Consider the following 17,284-nt stretch of genomic DNA (forward strand, 5'->3'; position numbering starts at 1 on the left):
ACAGTCTAAATTCCCTAACACACACACACACACACACAGACTGAGACAGACAGACAGAGATGGACAGACAGATGGACAAACACACAGACAGACATACTAGGGTCAATTTGTTAGCAGCCAATTAGCCTACCAGTATGTTTTTGGAGTGTGGGAGGAAACCGGAGCACCCGGAGGAAACCCACGCAAACACAGGGAGAACATACAAACTCCTCATAGTTAGGTAGGAGTTTTCTCAGGTTGACCCCTGGTCGGCAAATCATCATCCACTACCTCCTATGAGGCAAATGAGAAGAACTGGGAGATAGTTAAATGCCATCAATAGATGACTTTTTAATTATTATTCCATACTCCTAGAGCAGGCTTGTCCAGAGATTACATGCGATTTTGCTTAGTAATATGTTAGACTAATGTTACCCTTTGTGTGTCTTCAGTTTCTGTTACAAACTATGTGCAGCAACTGTAAAACAGTTAAATATAAAACCATAAAACTGAGACAAGTGAATGGAGGAACATACTCTGTCCAACATTTCCTTTGTGTGTTTTGCTGAAATGCAAAATCTCACTCTGGCCTCGGCAATAGGAGTTGCTGGGAAACCGACAATGACAACACCAATTTTCTTCTCCAGCATATGTCGTGCAAACGCCCTATGAATAAAAAGAAGAAACCAAAATTTTACATTTTCACAGAGATTTACAATGAGCAAAACAAGTATCATTTATTTTGAAGGCTCATCAGTAAATCCAGTGATACGGCTGGAGAAGACTTTAATGAACATGATGTTGCGCAACACACAAGCTACTTCCCATTCACTTTAATGGACAAAATCAGCAACTAATCTAATTTATTCTCACTGTTGAACTGGAGAGAGCTAAAGGCAGCAACAAAGCCACCTCAATGTATAAGGGTTTAAAGTAGAGCTAAAATACCCTTTCCCATGTTTAATATACTATTTAGGTTTGTTTTTAATGTTGAATCTCTTACTTAATTGTATGTTTTGCAGTGTATCTGATACTTGGGGGTAAATGTATTAAGCTGAGAGTTTTCTGGCGGGTTTGAAAAGTGCAGATGTTGCCTATAGCAACCATTCAGATTCTAACTTTCATTTTGTAGACTGTACTAAATAAATGGTAGCTAGAATCGGATTGGTTTTTCAAACCCGCCAGAAAACTCAGCTTGATACATTTACCCCGTAGTGTCACATACAGCAGCCACCTGAGCCTGCATGACCTGTGGGTGTGAAAGGGTTAATCAATACAAAACCACTTAATCTGTCTAAAAAATATTTAAATCACCCAAATGCTTCTTATACTCATTTTTTAGCTGGTCAGATCTGCCACCACCAAGATTTGGTTTCAAAGCTAATACTTTCAGGAAGTCTTTGGTCACTCCCCTGACTTATCTCACAGCACAAACCCAAATGAAATTAATCAGACACTTAATCAAACAATTGCCTGAATTTAATTTTGTAGTAATTATAGCAACCAAGCTAATCTGGCACATTATTTTTGTAAGAACACAAAGATAGAACATTTTAAAAAATAAGTTAATATGACAAAAAAAAAGTCACAATTGTTGCAGGAAAGCGGGGAGGAGGGAACCGAAGCCCACAGCTCGCTAGTCCACCTCTGGTAATGAAAATTAAGGAAACTGTCAGTCTCAGGGGATCAATCCTTTAATAAGGTTATGTCCATCTTTCCACTTTTCCCCTCAACACATTCCATGAAAGCATGTGAGTTCTCTGATTTTGTTTTATTTTTACAACCCTCATTTTTGACCTCTACAATGCACACACATATCTATATAGGCATTCTTATAAATGAAAATTCTTTTCTCCAGAACATCATAGAAATATAATGATCAGTCTAATAAGCAGAACATTATTTATTCACATACACATGTAAAATATGACTAAGACAATATTTGTCCCTATGCGTACCATCTGGAGGGTGTCATAAACCTTAACTAGTTGTTTTTTTAGCAGAGTCCTGAAATTAGGTTTCAGGTCTCTGAAATATAAACAATACCTGCTGACATGAAACAGGTATTAAGCAGGTTTCAATAAAGCTTAACCCCTTCTTTACTTACACATAATATCTTTTTAGGTGCTCATCTCAGTGGGAGTGCTCATCTATATTTTTATATTTTATTAATTCCTGACTACGCTATAATGATAACACCCGACATCTGATAGCTCCATGGCCTAGTGGAATTGTTTACGGGATTCAGGAAATAGTTTAGTATGTAACCAGCACTTCATCAGAGTGATAACGATGCTAACATCATAGTTTTAATAGAGACTTTACAATGTGATCGGAGGTAGTGCACAATTAATTGTGACCCATAAATTATAAAGAGATGAACAGAGTCTTGACGCAGCACTGCTCAAAAACCACCACAATTGACAATTTATCATGATACTTTCTTCCTAGTTGTAAGGGTTAGAAAATGGATAAATACAGAATGGTAAGATTTGTGAACTGGCACAAATGATTTTAAATACTTACCCTACTTTACTTGGCATGTACATGAGCACAGGGACAACAGGGGAATCTTCATTACCATAAATAATTAAATTCAAGTCACGCAATCTCTGCCTGAAGTATCTGGTGTTCTCTGCAAGCTGATGTACTCTTTTCAGACCTAGAACACATATAGTCAAGTAAAAAAGCAGTATATCGAAAAACATACTAGTAGGTTAATTGGCTGCTATTTAATTAGCTTTAGTCTCTCTCGGTCTGTGTGTGTGAATTTTAAGGAATTTAGACTGTAAGCTCCAAGGGGGCAGGGACTGATGTGAGTGAGTTCTCTGTACAGCGCTGTGGGATTAGTGGCGCTATATAAACAGCTGCTGCTGATGATGATGATAATGGTGATGAACATTTCCTCAAGGTCACATGGTTCAAACTTACTAAACACTTGTTCAGACCGCTTGTACATTTGACCATTTCAATAGAAAAGAAAATGAAAGAATTTTGTCCATAAAGTTGCTGCTGTACTTGAATAGTTTCTGTAGTGATTGAGAGATGGAGCCAGGATGCACAAGAAATAATTTAAATGGAGAAAAACGCCATTAGATTTTGACAGATGGAGGCAGAGTGGTCTTAGATGGACACTGTGGGGCACATGTAGAGTTGAATGTCAAATGCAGTTTTCTGTACTACACATGCACAGTAAAATGGCATACATCTAATTCTGTATTCAGATCTAGATGAAGGTCAGATATCCAGAGGGTGTGGTCATACAATTCAGGGTTAGAAACAGACATACCGAGTCAGTAACTAAAAGCACAGAAGAGGAGCAAGTATATAGAGATGAGGATATGCACTAATGATGGAGTAAGGAACTTGTATCTCAGCCTGCATTTGGCGTCCAGTACCACGTTTAAGCTGATGACACCCAAATCTATCTCTTCCCCTGACCTCTTCCCTTCTATACTATCTTGTGTACCCAACTGTCTTTTGGCTATCTCCATATGGATGTCTTAATGCTACTTAAAGCTCAACATATTCAATACAGAGCTTATTATCTTCCCTCCTGCCAGAATCACCACCTTCCCTCAAATCTCCCTCACTATTAATAACACCACAAATTCCTCAGTCTTCCAAGCCTGCTGCCTTGCTGTCTTACGTGACTCCACCCTCTGCTTTATTACTCACATCCAGACTCTCATCATCTCCCGTCTTGACTATTGCAATCTCTTTCTATCTGGCATTCCTGATACCCATTTATCCACACTTCAATCCATCCTAAATGCTTCTGCAAGACTGATCTTCCTCTCCCACCGCTCCACATCTACTACACCACTTTGCAAATCCCTATACTGGCTGCCTCTGTCCTCAAGAATCCAATTCAAATTACTCACCCTTACCTACAAAGCCCTCAACAGCAACACCCCTTCATACATCTCAAATCTCATATTAAAATACTCTCCCTCCCTCCCTCTTAGATCTACCTCTGACCTGCACCTTGTCTCATCTCTGGTAACCACCTCTCATGACTGCCATAAGACTTCTCCCATTCTGCTCCCCACTTATGGAATTTCCTAACATGCTCAATCAGGCTTTTCCACAGCTTTCAAATCTTTAGACGTTCTCTAAAAACCCATCTCATTTTTAAAGCTTACATTATCCCTGATGATACAATTCACAATGATACACCCTCACAGCTGTCCCAATCTTCACTTTGTGCCACACTCACTCCTCTTGTTTCAGCTGTGCCCTCTTCCACTTAGAATGTAAACTCTCTAATCAGCAGGGTCCTCCATACTCTTTGCTTTCTTGTCTACATTTATTCTGTCTGCCTTTTATGTCCTGTTTTCCCTACTGTTTGGCACTTCAAAGCACTGTGGTGCCGTACAATCTATGATAATAATAATAATACCTAAAGCCACCAACCCAACAACGACACAGCCCAACACAGTACGAAATAGGACAAACCTCCCTCTCTTGTCCTCGGTATATCTGACGCCATCAGTCTAATTTTCTGGTGTAAACAAAAATTGTTCCTCGGTTTGCTTGTCTTAACATCAAAGGCAAAGATTTTACAAAGACCGTATAATACATTGCAAAACATTTCATCTCTTATTATCTGTAAAGCCTCAGTAGCCCGGAGGGATACAAGGAATCTTACCAGTTAATGTCCCATCGTGTCCCATAATGCACTTCATCACCCTGATGATCTGTTCTGCCACAGATGGAGGCATAGATGCTGCATAAAGTGCACTGTGTGAATGAGTTCTTAAGTAGTTCACAAGATCCTGGAGATGAAATTTCATTCTATTTACAACACAGACCTTACAGACATTACACTTATACTTGATAAAAATACAAAAAAAAAATAGTTTACCTATAATCTAAAAACTTTTCAGAAAATCCTTCCTAAATGCAGGGCCAGATTTATGATGTGGCCCCCTAGGCAGGGCCGTCTTTCCCAATGGGCACGCTGGGCAGGTGCCCGGGGGCCCTGCAGCCCAGGGGGGCCCTCCGGAGGCAGAAAAAAAACCCAAAAACCCTGCAAAAAAAGAAGAATACTTACCGTGCTGTCAGCTGGCGATCCGGCTCCCTCCCTGGTCTCCTCCTCTGTCGCGCTCGCAGTGCATGTCAGGCGTGATGTCATCACGCCCGCCCGACATCCATTGCGGAGCGCGATGGAGGAGGAGACCAGGGAGGGAGCCGGATCGCCAGCTGACAGCACGGTAAGTATTTTCTTCTTTTTTTGCAGGGTTTTTTTTTTTTCCTGCCTCCGGAGGGCCCCCCTGGGCTGCAGGGCCCATATATATATATAATCATTTTATTTTTTTTTGTATATATAGGGGCCCCGGTGCACTGCTGTGCCCGGGGGCCCAAGAGGTTCTTAAGAGGGCCCTGCCCCTAGGACAACAACTGGCCTTTAATTCATAAACAAAATATAAATGCTAGGATATGTAGCAAACTTATGCAGCTTCTAAAATTGTTGTTTCTGAATTGTGCTAACTGATAACAGCAAAGTTAATTATATTTTCACATAGATTTTCTGTTTCTTTGTTAAATCTGTCTTAATCTGCTACAGGAGACTATTGAATAAATCATTTTAGTCTGTACATTTACATTTGACTTCAGAGTTGCACTATCATCTAGTAAAAGGCTCCATACTCAGCAGGAGCCCCATGGCCTGCTCCATATACATTTTCCCAGTGCCCCTCTATTCCTCTTACAGCCCTGGACAAAGAAAACTGGGATTTAAGGTTGATTTTAGAAGCTTTTTATGTTGGACAGTTTTTTTTTCCCCATTCTGTGTTTCTTTGATTATATTTTCAAGCATTTTACAACACCTAAAATTATTGGAACTACATCGATCAGCCACAAAATTAGAACCACTGATAAGTTAAGTGAATAACCTTGATTATCTCGTTACAATGGCAACTATCCAGGGGTGGGATATATTAGGCAGCAAGTGAACAGTCAGATCTTCAAGTTGATGTGTTGGAAGTAGGAAAAATGGGCAAGTGTAAGGATCTGAGAGACTTTAACAAGAAACATTGTGATTCCTAGACAACTGGGTTAGAACATCTTCAAAATGGCAGGTCTTGTGGGGTGTTCCCAGTATGCAGTGGTTAGTACCTACCAATAGTGGGCCAATAGAGGTCCAAGGAAGCACAACCAGTGAACCATCAACAGTGTCATGGGCGTCCAAAGCTCATTGATGCACGCGAAGGTTGGCCCGTCTGGTTGAAGCCCACAGAAGAGCCACTATAGTAAAAATTGCTGAAAAACTTAATGCTGGCTATGATAGAAAGGTGTCAGACCACATAGTGCATCGCAGCTTGCTGCGTAGCCGCAGACCCTGTCCACCCCCGAACGCGGCTACAATGGGCATGTCAACGCCAGAACTGGACCATGAAGCAATGAAATAAGGTGGTCTGGTCTGATGAATCACATTTTCTTTTACATCATGCTGATTTTTGGATGCGTGTGCGTTGTTTACCTTGGGAAGAGATGGCACCCAGATGTATTATGGGAAGAAGGCAAGCCGGCGGAGGCAGTGTGATGCTCTAGGCAATGCTCTCTTGGGAAACCTTGGGTTCTGACATTCATGTGGATGTTACTTTGACCTATAAATTGTTGCAGACCAAGTAAACCCCTTCATGGCAACGGTATTCCCTGATGGCGGTGGACTCTTTCAGTAAGATAATGCGTCCTACCACACTGCAAACATTGTTCAGGAATGGTTTGAGGAACATGACAAATAGTTCAAGTTGTTGACATGGCCTCCATCAAATCAGGCATCTGCGGAATGCACTCGAAAAACAAGTGCAAGACATGGAAATTCTACCTCACAACTTACAGGACTGCTGCTAATGGCTTGGTGCCTGATACCACAGACCACCTTCTGAGGTATTGTGGAGTCCATGCATCTACGGATCAGAGCTGTTTTGGTGGCACAAGTTAGGCAATATTAGGCAGGTGGTTTTAATGTTGTAGCTGATCGGTGTATAAGCAGCTATTTAGAGATCTCTATAAATGTTGTATGCCTACAATATATGTTTATTATCCATGTGCAATTTTATGGTACTTTGTTACAGTGGCGGATCCCCCCTAGCAGACACTTGCTGCCGACGGCTGCACAGTATGTGCAGGTCCGTCCAGCCGTGACACGCAGGGACAGTGTGCTGCCCGGCTGCTCTGACTGTGTTTAAAACACAATCAGAGCAGCCGGGCAGCACACTGTCCCTGCCTGTCACGGCTGGACGGACCTGCACATACTGTGCAGCCGTCGGCAGCCTAAGATGTTAGAAAGGGGTGGGGCCTTAATCCCCCCCCTAAATCGCCCCCCCCCCCCTAAATCGCCCCGGGTACAGCATTTTTCTAGATCCGCCCCTGCTTTGTTAATAGGTTTTCAGAAATAAAGTATGTATTTTAATATTCTAATAACTAACCAGTTATTATAGTTTTTTAATAGTACTATAAATCTAGAAGGTGTTTTGCTGTTTCTAAGAATAGGAAAAGTCCACTTCTATAATTAGCAGGAAGTTTTTCTTTTTACTCAAGGTCAAGGATATGCTTATGGGTGAAATGTAATCCTAAAGAGGATTAAAAATGACAGGGAAAATCCCTGAACCCAAATGGGAACTATGTGCTCTATTGAATTCTTACCAAGAAATGTACTTACAGCCATTTACATTAGAACTGAAAACTATTTCAGATTTTTAAATTACTTCTCTGAAATCATGTCTGTCAGTCAATTAACCCATTACCCTTTTTCCAGCGATATATCCTCCCACGGCACCAAAGCTTTTGGTGAAAGTTCCCATCATCACATCAATCTCTGCAGGATCTATCCCAAAATATTCCACCACACCTCGTCCTGAAGCTCCGACTGCGCCAATACTGTGCGCTTCATCCACGTATAAGAAAGCTTTGTACTTCTTCTTTAATTCCACTATGTCCGGAAGACGAACAATAGACCCTTCCATGCTGCAAAATGGATAGGTACAACATGGTCAGCATATGATAACTTCCCTCCAACTCCTCAGTATCATCAAAAGTATTTATCATGTTGTAAAGAAAAATGACTTTAATGGGCCCGATTCATCAAGGCACGTATCTGCCGATTTTGAGCACGTTGTACGCAAATTCGCTCAGTGCATGCCCAGAACTGGGACATGTCTGTGAATGGAGCCCTGTCCGCTGCATCTTCAAACGCACGGCACACTTACTACAGCCTACGACTTCGAGGAGTAAAGGGGCGGGGAACGAGTGTTTTGCTGTAGTCACTGTACAGTAAGGGCGCATAGCGATGTCCAAATCCAGCTTTGTGCATCTCAAATTCTATAACATGTGTCTACAGTCACAAACAACTGTAAAAATGTATTTTATGTTCAGTAGACATTAAGAACATTCTAATTAAAGGTTTTATATCAACTTTAAATTTCAGTGTACAAATACGCTAACAAGTATTTGTGTGCTATATGTAATAACAGCCAGTATTTAACTTATGTGCAAAATAATAAACTAATTTGCATGCCTTGCATTGCAAAATGGTTTTGTCCCAAAAACTTAAGTAAGAAAACTTACTTAAATTCTTGCCTAAGTTCCCTAATGGATCAGGCCCATGTTCAATTTGTTTTGTACTGACAACCTCTAAATAGTTTATTTTGTGGTTAAAATGTTTATTTTATTTATTTTTTGAACCAAGATATATGAACAAGGGGCCTGATTCAATAAGGATCTTAACTTAAGAAACTTCTTATTTCAGTCTCCTGGACAAAACCATGTTACAATACAAGGGGTGCAAATTAGTATTCTGTTTTGCACATAAGTTAAATACTGACTGTTTTTCATGTAACACACAAATACTTGATAGCTTATTTGTACACTGAAATTTAAAGTTGATATTTGTGTGCTACATGAAAAAACAGTCAGTATTTAACTTCTGTGCAAAACAGAATACTAATTTGCACCCCTTGTATTGTAACATGGTTTTGTCCAGGAGACTGAAATAAGAAGTTTCTTACGTTAAGATCCTTAATGTATCAGGCCCAGGGAAACCATTTTACTAATATAATAATACTGTACAGTTCGGATGGTAATGTAATTGAAATACTGTTATTTTACTACAGTTTAAGCATCCACAGACAGGAAAATGTATACCTGACATGCCAGCGTAACTCAGAATCAGAGATATATATATATATATAAAGTTTTGAAAACAAAGTTTTTCCATGCAGCACACGTATTGTCTACAGGTGGATTGGAAAGGTATGCAATGGTACTGCAGGGTAAATAAATGGCTAAGTTGACAAGAAATACTTTCTGAGCTTGTACGCGAGACGTGTACAACTCCCGATCGTATTTGTTATAGCTCAAATACATTATATTCCTCTACCATCAATAATCCCAAGTCCAAATTCAATCTGATCTCAGGTCATGCATAGAACACGCTCAATATAAACTTTCTCACATGTTTAATAACAACAAAAATCATCAGCAAGTAATAAGAAAATAATGAGTCATGCCGAAGATTTCTTCCCAGGCAGAGAAGCAACATGATATAATAAAGTCTAGGGGGTAACTGTATGAAGTAGCGATTCTCGCAAATAGCGATATTCGGCAACTTTACCGGCAGAATTTAAAGTGGCAAGGGGTTTAAAGGCAAAACTTGCCTTCAAACCCATCGCCATTTTAAATTATGCTGGCAAAATCGCAGAATATCGTCCATTTGCTAGAATCGCTACCTAATACACTTACCCATAGGTGTATTAATCTACATATTACATCTAATATTATATCCAATATTATATCCAATAATATTGGACAATTAGGCATGAGCCCCTTGCGTGAATCAATTTTCATTTCTATTATAATTCCACATCAAATGTCAGGTTGTCATGTACAATTGCCACCTCAGGTTTCCACTTTCAGACTTTTTATTTGTCTGTGCATTCACTTCTGCAACTTTTATATACATTGTTTCATCTTTCTGATGTCAGATCATTTTTATCATTGGGTGGAGTTATTTATTTTTATTTCCAATGGAAACACAAACCAACCATAGAACAGATCTGTGTCATATTAAAGGGCAAGTCTGACTAGATAATATAAAGGTCCTGATTACAAATAACACCATAAAGCAGAAAAAAACAGTACAATATATAAAGTATAAGTTGCAGGAGGGCATGCACAAGCCAATAAATTAATATTTTTTTATTTATTTATTATCACTTATTTATATAGCCCCAATCAGTGGTCTTATTGGGGTGTGTATATGGCTGTATGCCATACCATCACTTCTCCTACCGCCTTTATTGTAAACCTATTAAATTCCATTCACATTACATTTTTCATGCCGCCACTTCTAAATGTCCTATTTGACCACTGGCGCCAATAATATTACTCAGCACTGTACAGAGAATGCATAGTCATTCGCATCAGTCTCTGCCCTATTAGAGCTGAGAATTGAAAGTCCCTACCACAGACAAAAGCAGACACACGCACTAGGATCCATTTTGTCGAAAGCCAATTTACCTACCAGTATGTTTTTAAACTGTGGGAAGAAACCGAAGCACCCAGAGGAAACCCACACAAACACGGGGAGAGTAAAAAAACTCCACCAGTGAGGTCACTGGTTGTAATTGAGCTCATAACCCCAGCACTGTCATTTGAAGGTGAAAAACCCTTTCAACAGCTTTTGCATAGACAGAACAGCAAACCTATCTGTGTGGAGTTTGTATAAATAAATAAACATTGATTGATGACAGACAAAGATCTCCATTGAATAAGCTTCTTGTGCAGGTAAACAAGTCGAACTATTACATGTGTCATCTCAGCCTGTACAATTTATCACACAACTTTGGTACTGTGCACTTTATAAAGTAAATATTTTGAATGCGTTTCTCTGGAAAATTGTGGCAGTGCTAGAGATGAGGTGAAAATGAAAAACAAATAGATTTTCTTATTAAGGGCACATCCACAAGAAACCATAGGTGAAGAGTGTGATAAAGATCCATTGACCTCGATGCCGTGTCACCTTTGTTGCTCACATTGACAACTACGCCATTTTTCAGTGTGAACAGCAGAGATGGAACAGATTAGAGATGAATAGATCTCAGTTATGTCAGTTTCTCTGGTGGTTTTCTCAAGTAACTATTAACATGGAACTACAGAATCCACTAACGCGGACGAGCCTTAAATTGATCAATTTACCTGTAGATTCCTTCAACAAGGATAAGGATTTTCTTCCAGGGCCTGGGGCTGCGTGGCTGACCACTGACCACAGCATCCCGCAATAACTTCTCCAGGTTCTGCATATCTAAAAAACAGACCAGGAAACAATTTAACAGCAGAATAGAGCCAAACAGTCCATCTGGTCTACCCATCTTATTACCTTGTTTGTAGGGGAAGGGGTCAGTGTAAGTCCTAACAATACCTCGTCACATGCCCTTAAAGTGCTACGCCTACGTTAAACCACCCCTCCCCCCGCTGTCCTGCCACCCCAATCGTAAAGAGATGCAAGTGTAGATACGTGCAACTCAAATTTGCGGATGTTAATATATGAAAACAGGCATATGTCCAGTTTAGCATCAGGCCTTGTTTGTTTAGAAATACTGATATTAGGCGTATGGTGGTCTACAAGCTCTTAGCTGCACATCATACAGTAAAAACCTTCTTACAACAGAAAATATTCATATTCTCCGCCTCCTACCCAGGTTGATAAGATGACTGAAAGGTGACAAATGAGATTGATGCTGTAAAGAAGGTTTAGACACATAGTTGTAGATATGCTTATTTAGCTAATTTTACTAATTAAATATTATATAGTGTGGCTGGTAATATAATACTAAACCTTACTGGTACCTGTGTGTACAAAGTCCAAAAAACATCTTGATAACACTGTACTTCAAACAAAAAGATGCAGGAGAGGACCTATATAGACTGTGCTAGGCAGTGTACATAAATGCATACGAATCGAATAGGGGTCATATTTGCAAATGAGTCCCCACAGCTTCTATTTAGCACACTATTAACCTTTAAAAGGTGGGCGGAAATTTTACATTTTTCTCTTGGACTTGGAATGAATGATGCTACAGGGTTTATTGTCAATGAGCTGCCAAAGGCAAGCAGTTTCCCTTAGATGTAGATTTGCATACTTAAACTTAACCTCTAAAGCCTATTTGTCCACCTACAGTAGTGTATACATAAGTGGAAGTCCCCATTCTGCTAATAAGAACCCCCCCGTCAAATCGACAGCTTTTAGCTGAAAATGCACATGGTGGAAAGGGTAAAAATGTCACTTCAATGTCCTGCCTACTATTATTTTTGGAAGTTTTTTTTTACTAAAAGTATTGCTCACTCTCATTTGTTTCCTAAATTAATCATGAGAGTGGCTATAGGACACTGAGGGCATTATTGATCAAGTATCTTTTTTTGTAAAATCAACGCTTTTCAATGATTTTTGTCCCATGGGTATTAAATGGGCAATTTTATTAATGGCAAATCCTGCCTGGCTGAAGCCAGATCTCCGCCACCTTTGATAACGTATAAAAATCCAGCTTTTTGCAGTGAGAACATAGATTTGCAGCTCATTCTTAAACAGAGAACTTCACTGTAAATGCACTAGGTGCCCTTTTTGCATGTAGCTTGATTTAGAGCTGGACAGAAGTCTATTTGCTTCATTGAAAAATCACAGTTTGATAAAATTTGTTCAACTGCTTATATGCACTATTTACGCCTGTATTTTGGATTCATTGTATCTTATACTTTCTCCGACTACCGCTTGGAGATGTAGGTCGAGGGCTTCATGTGTAAATTCAGTACAGTAGGCAAAGTTTAACCCCCGAGGGGGGACGGGGGACGGGGGGGCGAGACTCAGCTCAGTGGGCTATTAGGAGCATTTTAAAGAAAAAAAAAATGCAGGTAGCAGGGTGGCTTTGTATGTGGTTTTATACAAATAAACTTTTGGGAAAAATGTAATTCCCATCTGACCAATATACAATGCAGAGCCTGTTTGTTGAACAGTCCAGTAGAACACACTACCGAGCCCTATTGCAAAGCCCATTATATACCACATTCTGATGTCTGGTATGCAGAGCATAGGCCCATCAGGCAGAAAGAGCTACTTACCAAAGCTAGGGCTTATTCACACGTGTAGAAAAAGATGTGAATTTAACCTAAACCTGTTTTCTATATATGCTTAAAGATCATGTGAATTGGTTGCTGTGCATTTTTTAATTAATATGCACATTTTTTAATCTGAAATGGTAAATTCCTAAATCCTACCTTTACATATAATATTATAGATGCGCATAAATAGCTAACATTGGACTGTTATACATCATGTTGTGCCATACATATTTTATGTGTCTATGTAGATGCTCTCCATGCAGATCACACAGCACTGTATAGCAACAAGTGCTCTGAGGTCTCCTCAGTTACTGTCCTTACCCTGACACTTACTGTTGTGTTGGAAAACTCGAATTGTAGCTCCTGAAAGTCTAGCACCAAGAACTAGAGATGTATGGTTCAACTCATCACTTAAAATAAGACAACCCTGCAAAGATAAAATAAGTTAAAGTCAGCCAGAGATCCTAAAGTCAGAACGTCAAAATCTGAAAATGCTTTCAGCACCCAGCATAGCAAAACAAACTATTCCAAGGTATACTGTACTGTTACATGTTTAACAGAGAAGTTTAGTCTGTGCTAAGGATATGCAAAATGATTCACCCAATTCTGGAACTTTAGGTTCACCAGATATTTAGAAAGTGATTTACATCCCCTAGAAACCTATTCCCATCAACAAAGCAGCAGTGATCAGTAATATTCTCTGAAACACTGGTGTGATACCATTATTTTCTATGCACGCTAGACCTGCAGTAATAACTTGACCTCTCCCCCTCCACCATAGTTCTTAAAGGACTGCCAATCATTAAAGCACAGTTAATAATGATAAAAAAAGTTTCCCCATGCACAGTGCACTTTATATAAAAAAAAAAAAAAAAAAAAAAAAAAAAAAAGCGTACCCGCACCTCAAATCCTCAACCCATCCCCAGCCTGGGCTAGTTTCTACTATACATGAAAACCAGCCCTGTACTGGCCAACACAGGGGGCCATCTGCCCCCCAGGCCGGTCCCATAATGGGCCACCTGCATTTTTGTTCCTTTAAAATGTTCCTAATAGGCTACTGAGTCAAGTCTTGCCCCTCCCCGGGCTCAAATGTGCCAGCCCTCCCCTGATTCAATGGCTACCCAACTCTAAATATGTTAGCACTTTAAAATTGCCCATCCCAACAGCACAACAAGGTTTTATCAATTTGTAAAGTTGCCCATTCTACCTTCTTTTACTCCCAAGTATAAATGAGGTCCAAACTGATCAATCTATAGTTTAGTAATAGTTAAACCAATACTGAGTTGACTGACTTGCAGCTACAGCACAGGTTTGAATTGCTCTTCTTTAGGGTTTTATTGCAAGAGATTATTATTGTCCTTGTATAATCAATGCGTCTGTCTCAAGAAAAGGCCACACCCACTTGCTGTCTGATATCAGTCAAATTCTGAAATGTTCTCAATGCAAAGTACAACAGCGACTGCTAACAATCCAAAATATGAGGACCATGATGTACATTGTTAGGAGTAGTTATAGTTGGCCTTTTCACCTTTCCAGAAATCCTGGCCTGCGTCATTCTCATACTGGTTGATAGCGCAGTGAGCAATAATCATTAAATGATAAGCCACGCCTCTGCTCTTTTATTTTAATTGTAATAATAAAGCTATAGCGTACAGTGCTAGCTAGGGTTTCCAAGGTATCCCTTTTGCACAGATTATGTAGCTAACTGACTGAGACAAACAGGGTGCTTTACTTACTTAACATGTCAGTTTATATCACTGGAAGCAATCTTATGTCAAATAGAGTTATTCTGATAACCAAGACCACATGCACAATTGCAGTTTACTATAAAACATAGCAAATACATTAATTTAGCTTTAATGAATTGTGGGAACACCCAGAAGCAGTTGCAGAGGTAACACAATGGGCTAAATTTGGAATTTAATCCCTGAAGATAGTGAGAGACACTTAAAACAAATATACTCACAATAAATGTTCTAAATGAATAATAGTCATACATTGTTATAGCAAACAAAACTTGCTACAGCTTATAATATTAGGGAAGCTATGCACAAACTTTTATATTTGTTTTTATGGTCTGAGTCTTAGAATAAGGTAATATGTATTTGATTGTATTCCTCCATATTCCCTGGTTATTTTTACTATTCGGGGCTTTTATGCTTTGTATCTCCATTGAATGGAAGTTGATTGAAAAGTATTGTTTATCCCTTTATATTGTTCATTCCACTTAATTACACCATTATATAGGCATCTAGCAACTATTTTCTTTGGTTTTTGAACAACAAATAACATTTTTTTAATACACCAAACCAAAATGTACCTTGCCAACCAGTGCTGGGATGCTTGTCGAGTTTGTGGCGAATCCCATGGAAAACACCATTGCTGCTTCTACATTGAGAAACTCTGCAACCAAATCCTCCAGCTCTCGGTGTTTATCCAAGTGTCCTGGGAAACAATGCTGCACTTAGTAGACAATTCCAAGCACATGCATAAAAAGTACATGGTTCATTACAATATATTATGCAGTTTATATAAGTAGTTGGGCTGGATGGTTTGATTGTTGTTTATAGAGTTATATGATGTTGCAGCTTTATTTCTGTTACTGAGAAATAATAACCTAGGTTCCAGTCATTATAAAACAGGAAACCAGTACACTCCTTGGAAAGTAATTGCTCTATGTATAATTGTCGCCATTTGCTTCCTTTTGGGTGTCAAATGCAGTAAATCTATCTATATATTTATATGTAATACTTTATTATATATATATTCTATCTCAACGCATCACTCTATGTACATCAGCAAGCATTAAAAGCATTTCCATTGGCTAATAACATCTGTAAAACTGCAACACATGGGATGCCTAGCAAGACAATGTAGGGTGATGAGTTTATTGGGGGATTTAATAAGGGCTAAGAGAAAAGGTCAGATAAAAGAAAAGGTTAAAGTTGGCGTGTTATTATGATCAAACATTTTCTGTTTCACACATGTAGAACACATAAAGACCACCCACCCATTTTAATTTGGATATGTTTACTTTTTAGCTATTGACTGTTCAGCCATGGGGGAATTACTATAAGTGCTGAGTGTCTGATCTAGTGAGCTGACAGTTCCTGCGCTATGCACATATGTTTGTAAGTACTCTAGTACTCGAATCAGCAGTTCATATTTCAGGAAATGCTTTTGAGAGGTCTGCTTTCTTCTTCAGGTTATTCCACTACTGAATGACACATTCTGCAAAACATGCAAACTGTGTGAAATATGAGAACGATCACCTAAAGGGGAAATATTAGATGGGTAATACGGAAATAGTACATGACAAATCTACGCTGTTACCTTTCACCTATTTCTCCAGGTGTGAATTTATGAGGTGTAGAAGTTTAAATGACAATTGTACATGTTCTGCAAGAACGTTATAGCAGTCGGCACATCTGACAGTAAACTGCCCCAGACACTGGCCTGGAACATAATACGTGGGAATATGGAAATAAATAAATTCTTATGTTTAGAGGTAAAACGGAGGTAACTATTTATTTTACAATGCCCAACTTCATACACTACTTACAATATAGAAATACTATTTTTATTCAATTTCCACAATTAGTTGGCTACCAGCTCTACTTATGGAACAGTAATGAAACGGTAGCCAGTAGCGCAGGCAATATTTATACTATGTAATGTTATTTGTAACAATTTCTGCTGTTGTGGTTGGGATGCATTTGCTGTAACTTAAAATTATCCAAACTGAAGTATGTTTAGGTCACACAACCAAATAAAAATTGCAGACTACACATTTTAAATGCATATGTTCCGAGTGGTAAAAAGATGTGCAGTATATTGCAATTTAATTTTTGCTGCCAGAGAAATAACTATATGCTTGATTATGACCAGCTGGAGATTCCATCTGACACATAAATTCATGTTGAGCTCTCCTTCCATATTCACTACAAGAGTGCTTGGTAGGCAACGTCATTTTTATTGTTTTTGTTGCAATGTTTACCATCATCATCATCATCAATTTATATAGCGTCAGCAAATTCCGTAGCGCTTCACAATTGGGAACAAACACAGTAATAAACAAAATGGGTAAAACTGACAAAGATGTAAGGCGGCCCTTCTCGCGAGCTTACAATCCTCGGGGCAATAGATACATGAGGTTAAGTCTACACATTGCATTTTGGTCCAGCTA

General features: G+C 39.1%; 1 protein-coding gene across 4 annotated transcripts in view; it reads right to left on the reverse strand.

The window, feature by feature from the left end:
* The window catches only part of LOC142144781 (serine palmitoyltransferase 3-like), an 85,507-nt gene that overhangs the window by 2,663 nt on the left and 65,560 nt on the right, over nucleotides 1-17,284 (reverse strand). For all 4 annotated transcript variants that reach the window (XM_075203961.1, XM_075203960.1, XM_075203957.1 and 1 more), the window contains 7 exons: nucleotides 15,419-15,543; nucleotides 13,432-13,525; nucleotides 11,182-11,287; nucleotides 7,734-7,953; nucleotides 4,631-4,757; nucleotides 2,506-2,641; nucleotides 516-645 (listed from right to left, as the gene is read on the reverse strand). In XM_075203961.1, coding sequence (XP_075060062.1) covers nucleotides 516-645; nucleotides 2,506-2,641; nucleotides 4,631-4,757; nucleotides 7,734-7,953; nucleotides 11,182-11,287; nucleotides 13,432-13,525; nucleotides 15,419-15,543 — 938 coding nt within the window. The remainder of the gene's footprint in view (nucleotides 1-515; nucleotides 646-2,505; nucleotides 2,642-4,630; nucleotides 4,758-7,733; nucleotides 7,954-11,181; nucleotides 11,288-13,431; nucleotides 13,526-15,418; nucleotides 15,544-17,284) is intronic.

The sequence above is a fragment of the Mixophyes fleayi genome, chromosome 3, assembly GCF_038048845.1.
Source record: "Mixophyes fleayi isolate aMixFle1 chromosome 3, aMixFle1.hap1, whole genome shotgun sequence".
Taxonomy (NCBI): Eukaryota; Metazoa; Chordata; class Amphibia; order Anura; family Limnodynastidae; genus Mixophyes; species Mixophyes fleayi.